At 43.8% G+C, this 23,952-nt stretch overlaps 1 protein-coding gene across 1 annotated transcript in view; it reads left to right on the top strand.

Moving 5' to 3' along the window:
* Window positions 1–23,952, top strand: part of LOC134617588 (cadherin-2B) — a 152,494-nt gene that overhangs the window by 50,700 nt on the left and 77,842 nt on the right. The window contains exons 2-3 of the mRNA XM_063462882.1: window positions 3,534–5,346; window positions 23,397–23,691. Of these exons, the coding sequence (XP_063318952.1) occupies window positions 3,838–5,346; window positions 23,397–23,691 (1,804 nt within the window). The 5' untranslated portion in view covers window positions 3,534–3,837. The remainder of the gene's footprint in view (window positions 1–3,533; window positions 5,347–23,396; window positions 23,692–23,952) is intronic.

The following is a 23,952-nucleotide window of genomic DNA, read 5'->3' as shown; positions in this document are numbered from 1 at the left end:
CAGGGGTTTTTTTGTATTCCTCTGACATGAATGTGCATTAGAGAGCGTGGATGAATAAGGCTTTGTGAGGTTTGTGCGTGCATGTAAATGAGTAGGTTTTTTAAAAAGAATGTTTAGTCAACAGGGCTTGGCATGTCTGGGTTTGCTCATTGTTGTGGAGAAGGCTCGGATGGCCGTGTTGCTCCTGTGGTGGTGTTCTGCCTCTCCAGGGGCTACTGGGAGAAAAAGAGGATAGACAGAAAGCAAGAAGGGGAATCGTAATTAAAATTTTCAGTCTTGTTAAGTTGGTGACAGCTTGCAATCGATGGCAAGAATCTGCCTCCAATACTAACGAACTAAAAGATCATTGGAGTTTTAGGTGGGCTGGGACCAGTAGAGGGAAAATAATTAAGATATTTATGGCCTCAATTAATCAGTTCACTGAGAAACTTGCTGCAGGAATACAGTACAGTTGGAAACTCTGAGAATGTACCTCAACTATATATTTTCTAAAACTCTAATTAGGAAGCCAGAGCTCCCTGAAGCAGCGAACAGTATGACCTTATCATCCTTATTTACTCCTGAAATCCTAGTAGAGGCTATGGTTGAGATCCCCGTCCTGATCCATGCTGGTTTCACAAGGATGAAAACAGCAGTTTCGCCATATTACATTATAAAACTCTAATGAGGAAATATGAGCTCCCTTGTGATTCAAACTGCAGCACCCAATTATCCTTACTTACAGCTGCACAGGCTGATACACCCAGGTTAATGGCATAACAGAAGCTCTCCCCAAGGTGCTCAGCACAATGTGAAAGGCTGTGACATAGATCAATACATTATATCAGTGCCTCGACTCGGTTCTGGGGGAATTCTCGCCTTTTGAAAATGCTGTAAAAAGATAAAAGAATCAAAGAATGAAAGTGGCGCTTCAAAGGAAAACGTCACATTGACAGAACCTCCCACGCGAAAATGTTTTAAATTTGTGCTCAGCTGGCGAGAGCGCCATGTTGATATTCTGCCCCGCATCCCGCCACCTGCCCCGGGCTTGTTAACAAGGTGCCTGTGGCAATGATTGCCTGGCCATCAAACTCCCAGCTGATAAGTTCCTCCGGGAGAAGCGGAGCTCTGTCATTGAATTCACCCCTGATCACCTCCTCATGCTGTACATTTGAGATAACGCTCGGCCATACCCGGCCTCGCATCCTTGGTAACGAGCGCTTTATATATGAATTATTCTCTAAAAATCTCCCCAGCATTTTGCAGCTACTTTGTGTAAGTACGGGATGTATATTATTCACTGCATTTCATAATTTGTTGACAGGATTTATATGCACAATTACGGTGTTGTAGCCTGTCATCAACATGGTATCCGGCGAGACACCTGTCACTTCCAATGTTGCAAGGCCCAAGAATGAGATTGGCTGAATGATTGAAGCCTGAGTGCAGTGAGGGTGAGGGACACAGTGACAGCACTGTGATTGACACAAATGAGAGAGAGGAGGAGATGATGGAAGGGAGCGAGGAGAGGACGGGATACTAAAACAATAGCAGGTTAAGAGAGTGGATAGAGGGAGATTTACAGATAGATAGGCCGTAGAAGAGACAGGTGGTGAGTGGGAGAGGTGGGAAAAAAGCAGAGGACTGGGTGGGTGGGTGGTGGTGGTGGGGAGGGTGCTCTCTACAGTTCATCAAAAAGGTTTACTTAGAGAAAGAGAGTGCTGGGAGACAGGAAGCTGAGAGGAAGATGAGAGAGGAAAAGGGTGAAAACTATTCCAGGAGGAACATCCCAACTTCAGTCATGCCCCAGTGAATGTGCTGACAGGGTCTGTCTGTGCCACAGCGGAGCAAGTGTCATACATGCAGACACACCACACCACACTGCACAGGGCAAGAGGAAACTGCCACTGCTTAATCCACAACACACAGCATACACAGCATGTGTAAACTTTAAATGCAGTTTCATAGCATTTGCTGGATTGGTCCACAGGACAACATCACTGAAAAGGACACGCTTTCCACAGTCCGTTCCGTGTTTACTGAGATTACTATTCATGATTTAAAATTGTTGTAGTTTATCTTCCATGATCCCGAAGAAAGAAAATGACCTCGAGGATGACGTTAGGAACTTGGGATCAAGTGTTTGAAAGATGTGAGAATTTTACCAAGAAGCTGTGAAATGTGGCCGCGATGTCCACGTGGGGTGTCCCCATAGACTCACATGTTTAAATGTCCATTTTTTAATGCAGTCTTGGTCTTTATAGCCCTGTCTTTAATGTCCGAGTTGGACCTATTGGCTCTGTTTATGCCTTTTTGTCTATTATTGTTAATGTAGAATTGATCCAGTTATAAAGTGACAGAAGTTTTAGCTCCAATTATTGGTTAGAGAAAGTCGAATATTTAGAAGTGTTTTAATAATTTTTATGTGTTTGTGTGAATCAAATATGGATCTATGGATCCAGCTTGCTAATTTTCCTAGCATTGGCTAATTTGTTGTTTTGTTGGCTAAACAAAACAACAAAACAAAACAAAACAAAACAAAACAAAAACAATCAAACAATAATAATGCTAAAGTGACGCAACTGTGCCGATCTTTTATATACAGTCTATGGGATTTCTTAATCAAAGATGCCTATTGAATTGACACGACTGAATTGCTGTGTCAGAGCGGCGTACCAGCAACTAAAATGTTACATCACTTCCCGCTGCTTTGGTTTTGACCGTTGTTCTATCTCACGCGATTTCTCCAACATCTTGAAAGTGTTTTATCGAATCACTGGCATTTGGAGTTGAATTACACTGTACACATGCTCGTCTGCCTCTGCACGCGTAGTAGTGATAAAAAGGTTTTTATGTTAATGCAATCTGGGAAATAGTCACATTATTGACTTGTCAGATGCGTAGGCTGATGTTACTGAAACACTACTGAAGGGCTCCTGCTCTTATCTTTAAACAAGCACACTGATTGATATCTGACATTTTGATTTGGCGTAGGATTTCCATTTGAGGCTTGAGTGCTTGAGAGACATGCTGAGATTCAGATGTTTACCAACCTTTTAGATCGCTCGGGGCCCGACATGCAACAAAGTGCATCCACGTCTACGGCTTGCATCTGAATTGAAATGTTAACTGACTGATCAAAAGACAGTATCAGTCGGGGTAATTAATCACACTTTAATATAACATGAAGCTAACTTCATGTCATAGCTAGTCTCCTTCCACTGCAATCTGAAATCCTTGACAGTTGTTCCCATTAATAAATGCTCAGAGCAATATCTAATAAGAGTTACTCTATCACTTTTTCATATACAATACCACAGTGATAGCTTTATCCCTGTCTGTCTCGCGTAAAAACATTTCAGTGATTATGAAGCTATAAATTGAATTGCGTTCTTGCCCTAAAAAAGGCCTTTGTGAAATTGTGATTGCTGCACTGTTAAAAGGTCTGTCCTGCCTGTCAGTGACTTCTTCTACCTGTCTGTGCCTCTCCACTTTTAATTAACACAGTGCAATGATTAAAGTTTTAACTTAATTATCTTTATCTTTTCTCTCAGGGTGTTCAACCCTCGGCGGGAAACTGAATGAGACACTTGACGAGAGGAGTGGAGGGAAAAAAAGCAGCGGAGAGAAACTTGGTGAGATAGAGGGAGATATCAGGCAGCTGGAAAAAAAAAACAAAAAGGAGAGGAGGAGTGACTGACACCTGCCCTCCAGCTCGGTGTGAAGGGCATATAATGGGAGAGTGAGAGGAAGGGCATGAGGAGAGGCAAAGGAGAGGAGAGAATGAAGACAACCGGAAAACAAGGCCTGCCTCAAAGCAAACCTGTCTCCAATTAGGACATCTCACCGCAAGACAAGATGATTACGAGAAATTTCCTCTTCTTGGTGTCCTTGTGTCTGTGGGAGGGGCTTGCGAGAGGTGCCTCAGCCAGTAAAATTTTACGGAGGAGAGGAGTGGGCGGATCGCACGTGGTGAAGCTGGGGGAGAGCCGTTCTATGGACGCAAACGTGGATTCGAATGCAATGCCCGTGGTTACGCTTCGAAACCCGATTAGCCACGAGCAGGCGAGCGACGCCGGATCTTTTTCTTACTCCAAGATGTTGCAGAATCATCCTGCCCCATCTGCAGCTAATAAGGAGAGACAAACTTTCAAGCCCAAGCGCGAGGTTGACTCTGTGGCCCCACGCACACTGGCCGCTAGCAAGGAGTTTACCCAGGATGGGAAGAAAGTCAAAAACAACACCAAGAATGCTGACTCTTCCAAAACAGGGAGGTCAGAGAAAACTTTCACAGTTCATCATAAGCCAGATCTTCACTCTAATAAAACCAAGTTTAAATCTGGCTCCAGGTCCAAAGGCAGGCCTGATTTCAGCGTCCATACTACGGGCGTGCCAGGGAAAGGTTTCAGCATAGACTCGAGCCGAAAGCTGAACCTCACTGGCAGTTACGGGGTGCTGAAGCTGCTCTCAAAAGACAACCTGGTTAGGATTGTCAATTCCCAAATGCAGAGCGTTCCCAGCCTGAGCTTTCCGAGCAAGGGCAGTCGGAGCAGGAAGCGAGATTTGATTGACGTTAATCACGGACAGCTAGAGCCTCAGAAAGTGCAGAGACAAGATATAGCTGTCACTCAGTCTCATGCGGGATATGATAATCAGACTGCATTTCCTTATGCGAGCCCAGTCGCCACTACAGATCTTAATCGGGACCGGGGCCCTGACACTCGTATTAATCCGCTAAGTGAAGTCAAGCCAGCTTTAAGTAAAGGGCAGGACAACTTGGGAAAACAGGGTTCAGATAGCAGCGATAGCAAGAGCAAACACTTTGCTCGTTTCCTGTCAACACCTCGCAGCGAGGTCAGTTTGAGCCCTGAGAAAGAAGTAATGATCAGCCAAACAGAACGGCCATTCACATCGACAAAACATCTCCCGCTGTACGTTCCCTCTGAAACAAATGAGTCTCCTCCATCTGTGCTGACAATGCAACCCCTGGGAGTGAGACCGGGGAACAGAGCAGCAGATTCCCGTGGAGACCCATTAACAGAGTCAGCTCACACTGCTCAAACAGATCTCAGCACAGCTCAGTACTCTGCAGATGAAGACAACAAACTTGTCAACAGCAGTCATGTCCTGAGGCTCCACCCTGCTCACGAATGGAGCCACGTCGGGGAAGACACCGAGATGCACGGCGCGGATCCCAAAAACGCAAAGGGCCTCGTATTTGAAGAAGCAGAGTCAGAGGTGGAAGAGGAGGAGCGCGATCGCATGGAGGTGAAGGGGTCACGGTCTCGCAGCAGGAGGAGCTGGATCTGGAACCAGTTCTTTGTGATTGAAGAATACGCCGGGCCGGAACCTGTGCTCATCGGCCGGGTAAGGAAAAAACTTCATTCATCATTTACAAGAGCTGTGAACTGTTTTATGAATGTTTTATGGATATTTAAGACACTGTTACAAGTCTCTTACATGGCTTATTTAACCCAAGGTCCTCATTTCAGTTACACATCTCATACAAGAGATCATTAGCATACTTTAGCCCCATAGTCACCCTCTGAGTTTTTTTTTTTTTTTTGTGCATCGTTATAATCTCGCAATTGGAATTGATTTACTTTCCTCCAATATGGTACCTTCCAGGTAGCTGTAAAAACGCCAATGAATCTATGAAGTACTGAGGAGCAACAAAAGCCCCCGATCCCGTGAGCCCAGGGGGCTCGTCATGATCACAACCAATCTAAAGCAGCCAATGGGAATTGACATATCCAGGAGAATTAATAGCTTTACTTTTTCCTTCCACCATTGATCCTCCCCGGAAGGCAAAGAGCAAGAGTAGTCCGAGTGTTCCCTCATTTCCCTGTAGGTCAGTCCTGTCAGCTATCCTCGCTTTTGGTCTCAGGCCTGCAAGATCCTCCTAATGCTATTTCATTCAGACTGATTTATACTTGCCTTGACAGGATTTATCACCGCATTCGCCCTCAGCACAACACATGCGGGGCCATAGTCCTATTGCCCAGGTCTGCAATTTATTTAGATCACTGACTGACCATGTCTTGCCCAGCACACACACACACACACACACACACACACACACACACACACACACATCTCCCCTCTCCCTTTTTTTAAAGAGTGAGCAGACGAGCGTGGAAGAGGTCACGTCGAGTGGACAGAAGGTGTCTCGGAGCCCTGCACTGTAATGGCTGCGCTCTCAGTCCTCAGCATGCGCCAACTGTCTCAGTACCCAGCTGCGGTAGATGAGCTAATTTATAAGCCTGTGTGGCCAGTTTGCTGAGCAAATGAATAGTAATGATCCCCGTGTGACTGCTGCAGGCTGTAAGAAGCCGGTGTGCGTGTTTGTGTGTGTGAGCGCTTCAAGTTCAGAGCTTTAGCTCAGTGGGAGGTGCGTTGGACTGAAAAGACCCAAATCACATTGGATCTTTAGGTTTTAATATCCAGGTGCAGGCAGATGGGCAGGACCTCGCGGGCTTTGTGCGCAAGCCTCCCTGATGTTTAGCTAATATTTAATGTGGCTCTTTTTGCTTTGTGCTGTGACTGATGAAGGTCTGAGTGGAATGCTGGGAAGCACTGGAGAAGATGTAAGAGCCAATGGTCCAGCTTACAGATGGCACTGCGTGTAAAGCCATTAGTGCCAATCTGCTGTGTCAAGCAGGTATTTATGCCAGCACATTGTATGGCACTCAAGGAGGGAACAACGCCAGGCCACACACACACACACATACACACACATGCCCATATGATAGTGCTGACACTTGGAGTACACCCAGAACACTATTGTGACTGTGTATTTGTGTGTGTATTTGTGTGTGTGTGTACTGGGTTAGAGATGCGTATGATTAGTTCCCTACTGTATGAGACAAGTAGCGGCACACATGTATAATGCTCTTATAGATCTTAATACGCTTATGAATTTTTAATCTCCCGCTCTGGCCCAGTGTAGGCCAGCTCTATAGGTAGAGAGATCAATGCGCACTTGTGGGTTTTTTTGTGGCTTTTTTACCCTATTGAGGGCCTGATTGTGTTTTAATGGAGAAGTGTGAAGAAATTGACTGTGCAGCACAAAACAGCTCCACCTGCCAGACCTAGCCCAGTCCAAAATCAGGCTCAGTCAGCTGCAAATACTGTTGCCTATGATTCAAAACAATGCATCTCGCCTAAAACCAGCTATACTGTCCTTACGCACTCTTAGACAAAACAAATCGTGGTCATGTGAAGGTGTTTTTCTGCGGGCTTGCTTTAAAATCCGCCTTGTGACATTGATTCATGCTGGATTTTTGTGTGATCTTGGACAGTTTGTTCCAAATAAATCTCTACTAAAGCTGGAAACTAGAGCCAAGAGTCTAATCTGTGATGTCAATAGGAGACAAAGGCCCTGCTGCTAAACTGATAATGAATTGGTGGTGGTGGGGGGGGTGGAGGGGGCAACTCTGTGGACACAGCGCTGGGCGCAGTTTTGAAAGGATATTTATGAGCACTTCCTCTGATTTCAAACTGTTAGAAGCTCTGTCACAAAAAGTGCAAATCTGTTCATCAATCTAAAAAGAATATAAAATGAAGCAGTCTCTGAGTCTCCCACTATCCATCAGCTGTTGCTGGAGTGGCCCTTGAAATATCTCTGCACTGTCAGAGATGCAAGTTTTTGTTTACTGTAGCATATTGCTTTTGGAGAGTTGTTCAGGTTCACTAGAGTTGCCTAAAAGGGCAAGAGGCGTTTTCAGCGGTCTGTCTGAGTCAGTTTTCTGTTCTCTACAAACACGCTTTCACTCTTTATGTCTCTCTTACACCCATGCAGAGGCCTGCACACACACACACGGGCATGCACACGCACACAAAAACACGTGTGCACACTTGCAGACGCTGCCATGTTACTATATTTTCTCACAGTGGAGTGTCTCTGCCCCATGATAATTGTGAATTTAATTGATGCTGTCACATGGTCTGTAATGGGGTTTCAAGTGATTGCAGAGGCTGTGTGAAAGAAACACAGATTTTTCTTGAGGAGAAAAGGCGCCTCAGCAGAGCTGGGATTAAAAAAAAAACAAAAAAACGCCCCTTTTCTGATTAGCTTTTCTTCTCCCCTTACTCTCTCGCTGCTGAAATGCAAACTCCCTAACACCTCATGCGGGGGGAAAACGTGACATATACAGCAGCTTCTTCCTCTCTGTTAGGAAATTCCTTCTTGCCCCGTCTTCACCCCGATAACAGCGTAAGCGTATGTGAGACCTGGTGTGTTGGTGAACGTGCATATATAATTCACCAGCGCAACAGGAAATGGACCTAGGCTATCGTCCTCATTAGCATATCATTTACATCATCATGAGCATACATAATTCATAGTTAGTGAAATATGCTGGTAATACGCAATTAACATTGTTGTCTGTACTATACATGGCGCTCACACTAGGGCATGGCAGGAATCTATAACATGTAGGCATCAGTGTGAAATAGTAATTAGATACTTTTAGCTCCTGACATGCTGAACAATACCAGTCATTTCTCACAGTAGTGTTTACTTAGCGGCATCATTATATTGAATCATTAACATTCACTACTAAAAATTGCTCTGCAAAGTGCATTTAAAAGATTCCCCCTGCCTCGGGGCATCTTAAGATATATAAATAAAACAGTTAGTTACCGACCGTTGTGCTATTGATAAGACCTGAGCCTCTGGGTGCAACATGCGCACAAGAGATATTGGAGAAGCGCTTGTAGGAAATCCTCGGTGTGATGCAATGGTGAGAATGAGGTTGTCACAAGAAGTTAATTCTTAGTATGCATGCTTTTTCTCTAATTTTCACTCTTGCAAAGCTTGTTCCTCATTAGCTACAAGTACATTTATTCAGCTGCATGCAGTATTTCTCTTTTATGATAAAACTATACTGCTCAAAAAACTGAAAGGAACATTTTGAAAGCACTTTATTTCTCCATAGAACAATCATGCTGGATATCTATGCCGATATAGACTAAGTAATGTGTTAAAAACAAAAGAATGCAAGTGAAAAAATGAAGCAATTTAGTCCATTTTACCAAAATTGCATTGCACCAACTCAAAATGGTTTGTGTGGCCTTGACAAGACAACTGATGGTGACCTGGGAGATCTTGTCCCAGTTCTGGATCAGGGCATCACTGAGCTCCTAGACGGTCTGAGATGCAACCTGGTGGCGTTAGACGGACCGAACCAGGGGCCAGTCGAGGTATCAGTTCCTTCATCCTCCAGGATTTGCTGGCGTACATGAGGCCGGGCATTGTCATGCACCAAAAACACAGAACTCACTGCACCAGGGTAGGGTCATGCATCTCATTCTGATACCTAATGGCAGTCAGGTTGCCGTTGCCTAGCCAGCAGAGGTCTTTGTGTCCCTCCAGGGACAGAGTTACAGGCAGCAAAACATTTTCCCTGGCTTCTCCAGACCCTTTCACATCTGTCACATGAACCTGCTCTGATCTGTGAAAAGCACAGTTTGCCAGTGGTGGGCTGACAATTCTGGTATTCTGTGGCAAATCCTAATCTGGCACCACGGTGCTGGGCAGTGAGCACAGGGCGCACTAGAGGATGTCGGATCCTCACGCCACACTCATGATGTCTGTTTCGGATTGCTTGGTCAGAGACATTCACATCAGTGATCTGCTGGAGGTCATTTTGTAGCTCTGGCAGTGCTACAAAAGGCACAAAGGAGCAGATACCTGTCCTGCTGATTGGTTAAGGACCTTCTACGGCCCTGTCCAGTACTCCTCGAGTAACTACCTGTCTCCTGAAATCTCCATGCTCCTGAGACTGTGCTGGGAGACACAGCAAACCTTCCGGCTATGGCACGTATTGATGTGCCATCCTGTAGGAGTTGGGCTACCTGTGCAACCTCTGTAGGGTCCAGGTATCACCTCATGCTACCAGTAGTGACACCCTAGCCAAAAGCAAAACTAGTGAAACATGTCACCTGTAAAAAACATTCCTATTTTGGGGGTTGTCTCATTGTTGCCCCTCTAGTGCACCTGTTGTTATTTCATTAACATCAAAGCAGCTGAAACGGATTAACAACCCCCTCTGATACTTAACTGACCAGATCAATATCCCACAAGTTTAAATTAAACTCTGATTAAAAAGTGTTCCTTTCATCTTTTTTCAGCAGTGTATTTCACAGCTTTAGTCACTGGGTCACAGGTTCTACATACAAAGCACAAGGTAAACAAATATATAGATAGTATGTATTTTACTGCTAATGGATTCAAGTAGCGTAGGCGTGGACTCATGGGAAACATTTCAATGGATCAAATTTGGCATGAAATGTTAGAATCTTAACTGTAATTTTATATGTGACGCAATACTTCTCACTGTACTATTCCTGCATTTCATCACCGTCTGTTTTTGATCTTTGCTTATTATCGTAAAGCTCAGTTCTTATTTTGCTCATCCTATGTGTCTTTCTTCTCCGTGTGCCTCCTGTGTTCTCTTTTTCTGCATTTCACATTGTCTGAGTTTATTCTCGGTATCTCTGTTAGTGTTAGCTTCTTTTTTTTTAAAGTTTACTTCCTCATGTGGTTTTCTGTTTTTACTTCAATCCTCTCTTTCCGTGTCTCAAATGAGTTCACCTGTGCCTTGTTATCCCTCGCTTTGTGTGTGTGTGTGTGTCAGTCTTGGTCTTTTGTCAGGTTGTGGTGGCTTGTATTCCTTGTTTTCCTTCTGCTGGCTCTCTGCTTTTGGATTTCAGTAGTTGATTTTTGTTAAATCAAAGTCAAACAAAAGTTTCTCTTTGTGTCAACAACTGGGTCCTACTTAATGAACTCTACTGCACACGTGATACGTATGCCTGAAGTGAAAGCTTCACTACTTCTGCAGTAAACAGACACTTCGTTCCATCCCTGACATGCATAGAAGTTGTGGAATAGACAAACATACGCACACTTGTAGATTCTAAATACACATTTGTATCAAGAATAGGTAAAACACACTCCGTCGCTGCAGAAACACATCACACAGAAAACTCGTGAGCCATGCTTCAAAGTTATAAATAAAAGTGTGCAGATAAAAGGCTCTCTTATGAGTCTGGAGGAATGAGAGAGGAAAGAGGCATGGAGAGGCAGACAAAAGATGAGAAGAGCGTGTGATGGTGCCAATAGGAGGGCCAATTGTAACTGTAAACACACACACACATGCCTCCTGACAAGGCACTCATCAATAGTTATTAAAAAAAGGACTCGGTGTTTTCCTGTGCTTCCACTCTCCCTGTAGAAATCATTTAGCCTCCGGGTCCGAGCACAGCAGGGGTGAGACAGCAATTAGAGAGTGACTACAGTGCAGGGAGGGAGGGAAGAGGGGAGGGTGAGACAACGAGGGAGAGCAGGGCGAGATTACCATGCAGGACAAAGAGGGGATGACGTGGAGGGGAAAAGTAGGAGAGACTACAGAGAGGGGGACGTATGGCACGGCAACGGCGGCGTTAATGGCGTGAGGATATATGGAGCAGAGGGAGGGAGGGGAAAAATGTAAGTGGTGGAAAGTGAGGAAAGGTTAATGGCTGACAATTGGTAGATGGGGAGAACGTGTGAGACAGTTAAAGGAAAAAGAGAGGAGGGGGAAGGACCACACGTCTCTGAAGCTGACCTCGCAGCCCGTCGAGGCCTGAAGCCAGTCGGAGGAAGGAAGACGGGCCGGGGAGACGAGGAGAGGGTTATGAAAAGAGGCAGGGCATCAGTGCAGGGACGTGCAGGGTTTACAACGAGGAAAATACAAGAGAGCAGGAGAGAGAGAGGAGGGAATTGAGGATGCAGTTAAATACCATTTTATTGCAAGCCCCTGTGGAGGCCAGATTTAAATGTGTCTCAGTGCTGAGTGGGTGCAGGATCACATAGAGAAAATAATAGACAGGAGGAGGGAAGGAACAAGGCTACGAGGGGAAAGAAGAGGAAGAAAAGAGGAGAAGCTGTGGAGTCTATTAAAGATGGAATTCAAAGGAAACACAGCCCGCCGTTCTCTTCTTTTACTTCCAATCTCCCTGCTCCCTTTATAGCCCCTGTTTCATCTCGGGATAATGTCGAACAAATCAGCAAAGCAAGTATCTGAATTTAAAGCATCATTCTCCCGGATGTGAAGATGGCAGTATTTTATCTCAGTGAGTGTATGAGCCCCCTTTAGAATACATCCAGAACATTTTTAACTTAATATAAAAATGCATTTGGAGGTAACCCCAGAAATATCGGCTAGCATTTGTGTAACCTTAACAACCCGTAAAGGAGTGTAATGGCCTAAAATAAAGCAAAAATTAGAGCCGGGGATGCTCCATCACCTGAGGTTAACCCTACAAGGTTAGTCGTGTCAGTGGTGAGAAATACAGTGAGAGTTTAAGTGGTGGAGTATGAAGGGAAGAAGGCTGTGCAGGAGCTGAATTCATGATTATGCATAGCCCAGTGTGAGCTCTGTGACCGTGACCTTGAGCTAATATTTATGCTTTGGCCTAGACTGTGCGCTCCACTTCTCCCCGTGGCCCTGAAGGAGCCCATGAGTCAGAGAGCTGAGGGCATGGGCAACAGTGGAGGGCAGAGGAGGCTAAAGAAGAGGAGACGACACATGACTGAAAGAAACTGAGTGAGAGAAAAGAACAGGAGGTAGTTACAGTGACAGAAGTCATCCTGCTGTGAACCTGTTGGCTGCTCAAACTTGATTTTTGCACTTGTAAACCCGTAACATTAACACATGACTAATATTAAAGCATTAAATTAAAAAAGCATTTCTCTATTCATGTGAACATTAATGCTGTTTGTAAATGAGGTTGTTGCATGAGCACTGAATTTTAGCTTCCTTAGCCTAGATGGCCACGTTACTGTACAAGCAGCAAAGCTGCCATCCCCAAAATGTCTTACGCATTTCCTCATAATCAGGACATTCATTTCTGCTCAGTCATATACAGTAACTGGCCACACATGAGTCTACTCCAGTCAGGTTTTGTTGACCTAAAAAGAAAATGAATCACTTTTATCGTGTGCCAAACAAGCCCACAGCTACTCAAGCAGCGCTGTTGGTCTGTAAAGAAGATAGACTGTAAGAGTTGTAAAATGTGGGTCCATGATATGTTTAAGACTTATATACACTGTATAAAGAAGATGGGAGCAGCTTCTGGGTCTGAAAAGTCAAACCAGTTCAAAGTGCTTTAAACCTGTATTAGCTTTAATGACTAACATTGGACAAAAAACAACAAGAAAAAAATTCCCAAGAAATTCTGGGAAATTGATTTTTCCATCTCAGTAAGCTCACTCCTAATAAATTTATGGTCTAAATTGCTAGTTCCAGGTCTTTTTAATAAAGCATGATGCTTGTTTTTGGAAAGTATAGTCAGTTTTAGAGCAAAACATAAAACATAAAAAGGTTACACTGTGGGGTGTGGTTTCTCTGCTGCATGGTTCAATTGTGATTTCATTTATTTAGTTGAATCCACACATCACTTGTGACCTAATGTCTTTCAAAAGACATTATGGCAGTGGCAGAAATGCTGAACTTTGAGACTTCAAAACAAGATTTTCTTATAGCTACACAGAGAATTGTAGTTAATAGCAATTAAGATTTGTCTAACGTGTTTGGAAAGAAAAGCAACGTCGCTTTTCTTGGATTACCATGACCTCAATGACTGAGAACCTACACAGACAACTAAGATTCAGTTAATTTAAGGCTTGAAAACTAAAATTTATGATAAAAACTGTATTTATTATGTGATTTGTGATCAAACAAAAAACAGATCTCCATGTGCATTTCTTTGAATACTTCCTCTTTATTGACGCACAGCTGGTGTGAAAAGGCTGTGAGGCGGGCAAAAGGCTCGGTTACAAAGGTGAGGGGGTGCATGGCGAGGGCACGTCAGGAGATGAGATTAAGGTCGGCGTGAGATACGCAGGAGGCCGTGGGAGGGAGGGCAGAGGGAGCTGGTTGGAGCTGGCCACAGATGGGAGAGGGGAACAGAGGTGAACGAGGAGGAAGATGAGAACAGCACAGGAGGGAAGATGAGGATAGAATCACACAGGGGCACTCATGTTACTTTTTTTTTAATGCATCCTGAGTAGCAAGCCTGAACAAACGGGCATTTTCTCCCCCATGTCTTCCCCAAAGAAGTGCAGTTAGTGGGGTTAGGTTAACTGGTGATTTGATAAGATATGCATGGATCCATATTAAGTCATTGTCGTCAGAATTCGAGCCTTCTGAACTTCTTAGATGTCTTAAAATATGCCAGTATGCCTTTGAACTGGAAACCTTTTAATCTAACTGGTCAACTAGCTGGTTACATCCCAAACAACACATACACTTTAGAAACTATACTGTATCTCCTGTTTCTGTTACTGGTATATCTTAAGAGCAATTGTGAGAACATCATGTATTATCCTTGAAAAAAATTATGCTTCTTAGGTATATTGAGTAAACTAACACTTGACTAACACCTGTAGGCGCACCATCTGTATCTCAGAGAAAAACGCAGAGAGCTATCAATATAGTAAAACTATGATTCAACTTATTCAAGTTTTCTTGTAATATATTCTTTATTGACATGTAAGACGTTGTCAGCCATTCCTCAGGCAATCCTTTCAGCTCGACACCAGTAACTGCAACAAACAGGACGATAAACAGAGCTTGAAATTCCCTTCATTATTGCCCACTTTACACACACACAAATGCACGCAGACTCCTTGGTTCCAAGTTGGTAAAAGCCATTCCTCTTGGCAGTGGCACGCGGTGGCATATATGTGGGCGATTTGCCCTTTAAATGTACAGCAGTGAGTTAAGCCTCCAGTGGCCTTTTCCAAGCTCGTCTCCCTCGGCTAAAAAATATGATGTGAAGTATACAACACTAGAGTGGAGCACTGAAGCAATAAAACACAAACAATCATCTGACTAGCCGCCACACACACTCACATACACACACTCTAGCTCTCATACATCAGCTGATTATGATAATCAAAAGTGGGATTTGCATACTCCGAGGCTAAAAGCACAGTTTTGTCTTGAATAATGTATTGTGGAGGAAGACAACAGTGGCGAGATGCATTGAGGAGCTTATCGTGCTAAAGGAAAAGTCTAATAATGATGAATAATAAATGCTCTGTTAGGAAGTGTGCGAGCAGGAGGAAGTGTGTGTGTGTGTGTGTGTGTGTGTGACAGAGGACTGTTCTGCGTTCTTCGAGGCCACACAGCATGCCCTCCAGAGACAGATTATATTAGATCAAACGGGAACAGGGCAGCGTGTCCACACCACAACCGAATTAACGCGCCGACTGACACTAACCAAACTTCAATGCACAATCGATGGCGGATCGATGCTAAACAATTAACTGCGGCTTCTCGTGACGTGTTTGAACCTCATGTCGGCGCAAGACAAACAGACAGGGAGCCAGAGGAGACTCGTTTCAATACCGTCTCACATGTTTCCTGAGAGCGCCGAACAAAAAATGGAGAATTTCCACGGATTTGATTGAAAGTTCAGCCGGAATTTCAAACCCGTCTCCATGCGAAGGTTTCGCCTTCTGAAGTCGCAAGTGCTCCTGAGGGTCTCGCTGTATGCTGCTCACATTTCTGGGGAGCGGGCTGGGTCTTGTGTTTGAGTGCCTCTGCATAATTGGAAGGTGGTTTTGTTATGTGTGTCTGCATTGATTAGAGTGGAGAGCAGGGCAGCCGAACGAGCGCTGTGTAAATCGGCACGCACCTGGATGCGTGTGTGTGTGTGCGCGCGAGGCCCACCGGGTGAAACACTGCCTGCGTTCTTGTTGTGGCTGCGGTTGTTTTATGCTGTTCTAATGGTTTGCTTGAGACTAGTAGCGGGTGTTTTCTCATCATGACAATTATTGGCTTTGTGGGGATTCTGGCTTACAGTTATGGATAATTAACTTGTCTTATTTTTGTTATTGTTTGGTTAAGACTCACAAAATAATTGCTGCAAATGTGACGGGGCAAGGCACAAGCGGTTGTCTTGTCAGGTGATATGACCGAATTACAATAAGACAGCATTTTTTGCCAAATTATGTAATTCCCCCAGTTTGGTAATAATCCCCCCTCAATCCACTGTGGGGCATGCGGACTAGGTGATAGTTGTGTTCCTTCCTCTGGCACCTTCTACATGCCTGCATTTACAATACAGTGTTATTATTAACTTAAATATAACACAGAAATGTCTATTTGGTTTATTTTAATACGGTCAGTGATTTATTAGGGATTATTAAGGAATTATTACATCCCGTTTGAATCCACTAATGCCCGGTTATACAACTAGGGCATCATGTGTTTGTTTAGCTAGTTATGACGCTATACTGCATATCTGATCTGTTGTAGCCTGATCAGATTAGATCAGGCTACAACATAATCTGACATAATTCATCCTTATGTTTATCATTTTGAATCTGATTTGTCTGTGCGTGATGCTGGTGACAACTGTGCATTTAAATGCTGCCGGTGTAAAAACACATTTTAGTGGGTGATGATGTGGTGATGGCTTATTTTATTATGGATTAGCAGGAAAAACCCACAATAACTTAGATGTCAACAACAAGAGACAACACGGTCCCGAATTTAGAGGCTTTTATTAAATGAAATCAGTTGAACCAATCAATCGTAAAGATACCCCCTGAGGATACTCCTCACAAAACTTGGAATTATTCATAAATTCAAAGCCATTAAATACATTGCCACTTATCCTTACTTGGTCCTCAGTGGTACAGTCATCAGATTACCCATAAAAATGACATTTTCATAATTTAAAGGCCACATGATTGTTTGATGTCACTGTACAAAAAAAAGAAAAATCTTTCAGCATGATCTGAGACTTCCTGCACACCAGCTGTAAGCGCTGACATACTTTAGCACGTTTAAAGCAAAGACAAACACGCCCATATGTGGTGGGGCTTAGAACAAACACGTTAGAGGAGGCAGCTGCAGAAGTAGGGCTATCCATTTTCAATTTTCTTTTTGTTGTTTTGCTTCCCTTGTTATTTTTCCTTAAATTTCTATCTACTGCAACTTTAAATAGATTAAAAACAACATGGCCCAATGTGTCCCACATAATACATCTTCAGATCTGTTAAATTTGAATCCAATTGGAAATGTGGATTCTTCATTCAGATTCAGTTTGCAAGAACCCTATCGCACATAATTTAACCTGCATGGGAGGTGCGCCAGAAGAAAGCTAAACAAAATGTTTGCCAGTGAACATTAAAGCAAAGACCAGGCCTTTTGGTATAAAGCACTCTGGACGGCCACATTCAGAATTGAGCTGTTTGGCTACAGTAACAGAAGACATGTCTGGCACAGATCAAAGACAGCTTTTCAGGGGAAGCGGCTCGTGCCAACTGTGAAGCATGATGGTGGAAATGGGATGGTTTTGGGGGTTGCTTTGCTGCCTCTGGGACTGGGCAGCTTGCAGTCATTGATTCTACTATGAATTCTCCATCATATGATTGAGCGCCTGAAGATTATGTGAGGCCATCTGTCTGAAAGTTGAAGCCGAACAAGAAGTGGAACCTTTCAATGGGATAATGATCCAAAATGCACAAGTAACTGCACCAAGAAAAGGTTTGAAAAGATAAAAATGTGGTGTTATGGGCTGGCCCGGTCAATACTTTACAGATTTAAATATCAAATGTCCTGCAGCTCAAGGAGTTTTAAGGGAGTTGTCAAAAATAGTTTTGCACACCGATGCTGCAGACTAGTGGGCAATTACGCAAAACAGAAGCATTCATATTAAAGAGAGCTTTTAAAGAATAATATTACCTATATAAATAACTCAAAGGCTAATTTTTATTTTATTTGTGCATCACAGAGGATTGAATAGGACAGACCAGGCCTGCTAAGCCTGTGTTAACATGCAGTTTGTGATCTGAATGTATTTTGTTGTTTTGGTTTACTTAGGCTTTGCTCTCCTTTATCGTCTCACAAGCAGAGATGGAGTTACATTTCTCTCCTCCTGGGACTGACAGCTAAGACACCTGATGATGCCAGAGCCATCAAAGCTTGCTGATTTTAGTTATTAGTGCTTTGCAGATGCTGGCCTTAGTCCTGCGCTGTGCTTTAGTAACCTTCCCACACTTCCTGGCCTTCCCTCAATGGTTTCTTCTCTCTCCAGGTCAGTCACCACAGGCTCTCAGTGGCACACAAACACAGACTCAGACACGCACACACACACACACATTTTCTCAGTCAAGCCTTGGCTCGCTGTCCACTCTGCGCTAGAACTGTGCCAAGTGGAGGTTCAGCCAGGGCACAAGGAGACTCACAGTCATTACACCTCTTTCTTTAAAGTTACTGTGGCCGGCACACTCACATACTCACCTGGAAGGCCTGTTGTTAAAACGGTCACGTATAGTAAGACACACATGCACAGTTGCGTGCACACATAAATGCTTACACATACCCTCAAGCAAAACTAATGATATTGCAGTGGTAGGTAAGCTGGCCACAAGGCATAGTTTCATTTCAAACGGGCTCTCTGAACTCGTGTGGGCTCTGTCCCAAATTAATTTTCCTGACGTTTTCCCTGATCGGCCCGTTTCTTTAGACATCTCTCCGAATCGGTGGGCCTGCTCCAAATCGATTGGCTGACCCTCTACCCTCTGCCCTGCTTGACACTCCCCGGCTGATATGACGGAGCTGGCTCAGTCTCAGCTGCCCCCCTCCCCACTCACCCACCAACGGTCACCCCTCCCTTTTTACCCTCACCCAGCCTTGCTGCAGAATTTGACTGTTGGAGCTGGTGGTGGTCCCATAGACCTCTGGCTCTCTTGAAGTCACCATACACAAGATGAATAGCTTCCCCTCTTACGGCTTCGACAGGAGACTGGTAGGTATTCTCACACCTGCCTGCGTGACCTTGCAGACGTTTCCCGATGTGTTTGGGAATTGAATCCCACTGCCAATCACAGGGCTCGGTGGTGTACGCCTATCGGCATTTCACGTGAGCCGCCACCTGATTTCCCGCACTTTATCATTTTTTTTCTACTACTGTAACCTAACCACCATCTTAGCCTCAAAGCACACAAGCACAGCAAACGCACACACACACACACTGAAGTTGTAGGGAATAACATCCACATTCATTAGGCTAATGCACAGCTGTGGAAAAAAACACATTTTCCTGGTGTTTTTATGATTTATTGTGCAGCAGAAATGTGAAATTGTGTATATGGGATATTAGTTATTTAAGTGATTTAGAGGTTGGCAGAGAGTACTTTTCCTCCTCGCTTCATGATTTATGGTTATTGCAAAAATGTGAAATTGAGTATATGAGTATAAGCATATTACCTTATGATAATATAAGTAATTGAAGAGATTTAGGAGTCTGGGGAGGCTGGGTGTTGCATACACAAGAGGCGGTGAAGAAAATGGGAATGGCAGCTTATCAGGCTGAAATCATTCTCCAAGCAGAGGTGACACAACAGTAAATTTGGCTTTTGTGGCCAGTGGCTTCATATTGTTTGGCTCTTGATATATTTGATGGTATATCAGAGGGATATGAAATGTACGAGTTATGAGATGTCATATCATTCTGATGTGAAATATGGTGATAGCCAGTTGTGTTATAAATAAAATTGTTTGGTTATTTTCACACACCGGGAGGTTACTGAAAGATTCCACAGCACTGGTGTTTCTGTAGCCATAAATTACCCATAGCCATTATCTGGTTAAATGCATTCCCGTATTATACTTTCCTATTAATCTTGGAAGAACAGATAAGGGTGAGAGGTCAGCCTTAAATGGATTTGGTTTCCTTAGGCTGGGCTCTCCTGCTTCAGAATGACTCTGAGCAGTGCTTTCAATCAGTGCTGCCACCACTCACTGTGGTAATGATGGCCGGGGCTTCATTAAGAAGCTCGTTAAGTCCCCTCGTTAAGCTGCAGGGCCGTTAAGACTTTGATTGTTAATGGCTCTTCGTTAGGGGGAGTGAGGAACCGGGCTCCCGTGGTGGTCCCGACCAGCCGGGTGTTTTGGCCAATTGGCCCCAGTTGGCCTCCTTAGAAGATGAGAGGAAACCTAAATACTGTGTAGGTCATAATTTAAACACTTTTTAATGAACTTTTGAGACCCTGACTGCAAAAATACTTAATTTGTTCAAATATCAAAACCTTTTGAACCTGCAAATTTGCACTGGTGATGGACTAAAACAAATAATTAGATCTGGAAAAGAAGTGAAGAGAAAATTAGTTTGCATATAAACCAGTGCCACAACAATGACTTGGCCCATTGTCAGCTGTGTGGATGCAGATTTTTTTTAAAAGACAGTGATTAGTAACGTGACTTTATAATTAACTTTTTGCCTCATTGGTGCTTTGCACAATTTCCGCGTGTCATTTTGAAATACACTGAAAGTGAGGTGCGCACCAGTTTGCCTGAATGTTTACAACACTGCCTCTAATAGGGTTGCTATATTGTACCGAGGGTATGAGGTACATGGAGAGACCATTTATCTGCTTTATTACTATAGGTGGTGCAATAACATATATTTGAGTTGGGAAATCTGATCTCAAGTGGTGGCTGGAAGTTCATCCATATGGATGCCATGTATGGAGTGTGTTCGACAGAAATGAGACATGCCATAATTGAATTTGCACGGTCAGGTCCTAATTGGGTTGTAAATAATGTGCCTTGTCAGAGTTTATGTAGGTGTTTTGTGAGCTCAAAAGCAGACAGGCAGTGAGGAACAAGGTTCTAAAGCAAAGGTAAAATCAGGCGGGAGCCCAGGGACAAGCATTGTAGTGAAAGACTGGTAAAGAGCTTGTGCTTATGGGCAGGTAGAGATAAGGAGTGGCTGAACTGATTAAGGGGAGTGACAGGCTATTCATATAACTTGGGAACAGCTTTCTTCACAATAGCATAGGTGTAGTAAAAGGTGTAAATTATGGCCTGATTCATTTTAGCACCTTTTTTTTCAGAGTTGTGAGACTGTGGCTTCTTTCATACTGTAACTCATTGAGATACTTGAGTGAAACTGAGGCATCTTTAATGTCATTAGCAGCTCTTAAGCTTTTCATGCTGTGACTACTCAGAGTCTGCTGTGAAAGAGGCCCATTCAATGAAGGTTAGTGGTGGGAAGTGAAAGTGGGCAAAAGAGAAAATAATTAATAAAAGTAACATGATGATTCATTATTGAGATGTTAAGAATATTAAACACTCACTAAATTTTTGCAGTGGAAAATGTCAGCAGCGAGTTGCATCATAATCAACTTGCCTCCTAAATGTCTCTGTTCTGGGACTCTACTCATCCATGTGCACAGGCAGAAAGCCAAAAGTAGGGAGGCGTCGGTAAGAGGCCATGACGAATGGAAGCAGGGATCCTTGACAACAGATATGGCAGTAATATGACCAAATCAAATCATACACAACATGGAACTGAAATGTAGAGGTGGGTTGCAAAGCAGCTTGCAGATGTTCATCACCTATAGACAGGTTAAAGCAGTTTAAATAAAGCCTGCCAACTGAATGGTATCAGTTGGCATCAGATCATGTAATCTAGCTCTGAGGTCAGCTGATGTTTCTTCATGGTGTGCTTCAGCTAATGCTATGTTCAGTTTTTTTTGTTTCTTTTCTCAGCCCTGAGCAGCTGCCACTCCTTACACTTGGTCTCTTGGACAATTACATCAGAATTACTCAGATTACTTGCCAAGGTGGTCCTGGCTACAGGGGCTACATGTTATTTGTAATGTAAATTCTAAACCCCAACAAGGACATATGAGAGAAATATGTCGGAGGTGATCCTTTTCCATCATGTCCTGTCACAAATGACTGGTCATCCAATTTCAAAGAGTTGCAAGAACCCATACATATACATGTTTCCAGTCAACCTGGCATTTGACTGGAGGTAGAAGGAGAAAATGTGCTGGGCCCCCAGAGACAATGAAGACAATTATAAACTCTGAACATAAATAGTCAGCTGGACATGCAAATGTGACAGACGTGAATGTTGATCTGTCTTGTCTGTCAATCCATTTGCCCAAGGCGATCAACGTGCAGAGAGGGTCCGCGTCATACATAAAGGAGCACGTCTCCTATGTGATAACTAAAGTAGCTTAGAGGAACTAAGCTAACATGAAGATTTTTAAGCTAGTTATTGAAGGCCTTGCATTTTCATTTATAGGTCCATGAAAAGAAAAACATTCAGGAGAGCAGTGCATCTGTGTCTAGCTTGTGCATTCTGCTCACGCAACGCTCTCTCATGTTGGTGGGTGTGCCTTTAGATTTTCCAATTTACATTGTCATTAAAATACACAGATCTTCTGAAGGTGAAGTGCTGTTTAACTTTGTGCCATGCTGTTTAATTAGCTTTAACTTTTAACTGACAGTCTAGACTTATGACTGCCATCTTATTTATGAATAAACCGTGTCACGTGCTTATCGTTTACCCCCCATGAAGCTGGCACATCCACGCCATTTCCCCCCCACTTGAAAAATAGCAATCCTTAAAGTAGATGAACATTTCGATTCGCAGTATCCATTCTCATTTCATTTAGCAAATGTGCTTAGCTGTTGCCACGCAACAATGCTTTCCTGAGCTAAACCCACCCATCCCCTCCCCAGTCGCCTCTTCTCTCTCCTTTCCATCTAAAGTCACAATGTCACACTTTCTTGCGAGCGGGGCCTAATTTAGCGCTCCTTTTTTTGGTCACAGTTTCTATTCGATCCACGTAGGTGTGGGGGTAATGAGATTGAATCTTGATGTGCTCGCCACATCCCGCTGGCTTGTCTCTCGTCGGGCGCGGAGGACAGTGTGGAGCCTTCCCTGATATTACCTCTCCCTGCATGAGAGGACGCCGGTCGCTCTGCTGCTCTGCCATCCCGCTAGGCGCTGATCCAATAAACCTCAACACAGGGCTGCGATCGATACTGCGTGTCCCATTGCCATACAAACTCCACCCTCACTTATACACACCTATTAGTTACAGAATAATTGATAGACCTACTGTTTATTATTCCTTTGATTTGGTGCTTTCATTAAATAGCCAAGGCGTTGCATGTGCACAGACTAGTAAACTCTCCTCTTCCACAGCTGCTGGGAACTGAATGGGGGCTTTAAGCGTGAGTACTTGAGCATGTGTTCTGGATAGCTTTAAGATTAAGGAGATCCAGGTTCATAACTGCTCATACTGCAGGAATAGAAAGATGAGACACAGTACAATGGCAGGAAAGTGTGTCTGTGTGAGAGAGGGAGGTATTGTGCCTATTTCTTTTGTCTGCTTCTTTTCAAATTCATTATATCCTAGAGGCATGCAGAAGATAATCTGCTTGTTTTTTGTCTTCACTGACTGGCTCAAAAAAACAAACTTAATTTTTAACTGCTGTTTACTCTTGTCTTTCTTCCCCACTGTTTCCTTATCATTTCCACCCGTTTCCTTCCTCTTTGCTTCCATTTTTTCCCGTCTTTCTTTTTTCCCGTTTCTGTCCGTCCTCACTCAGCTCCACACTGACATGGACAGGAATGATGGACGCACAAAGTATGTCCTGCGAGGCGAGGGGGCAGGCTCGGTCTTCGTGATAGATGAGAAAACGGGTAACATCCATGTCACCAAGCCGCTGGACCGTGAGGAGAAGGACGAGTATCGTCTCATCGCCACGGCCACCGACAGGCAGACCGACCGTGCGCTGGAGCCCTCGTCACAGTTCATAATTCGGGTGCAGGACATCAACGACAACCCGCCCATCTTTGATGAAGGCCCCTACAGCGCCACCGTACCTGAGATGGCAAATATAGGTACTGGGCGGGTGGAGGGTTAGTTTAGAATTAATTTGGGGGTAAGGATCAAACAGTGTACTGTGCTTCACAGTGAATGATATGAGATAAATAAATGAACAGGTGCCTTTGACCAAACAGTTTTAGTGACTCATTGAGGGTAACTACCCAAGGGGGTTACTTACCTTTAATGGCTTTTTTTCTATTTGCTTCACAAAGCCAATAGGAACAGTAAGATGATGTATTAACTAGCCGCCAGTTGGCAGTCAGTTCGAAACACCT

The sequence above is a fragment of the Pelmatolapia mariae genome, linkage group LG18, assembly GCF_036321145.2.
Source record: "Pelmatolapia mariae isolate MD_Pm_ZW linkage group LG18, Pm_UMD_F_2, whole genome shotgun sequence".
Taxonomy (NCBI): Eukaryota; Metazoa; Chordata; class Actinopteri; order Cichliformes; family Cichlidae; genus Pelmatolapia; species Pelmatolapia mariae.
This window is presented reverse-complemented; position numbering and strand designations above follow the sequence as displayed.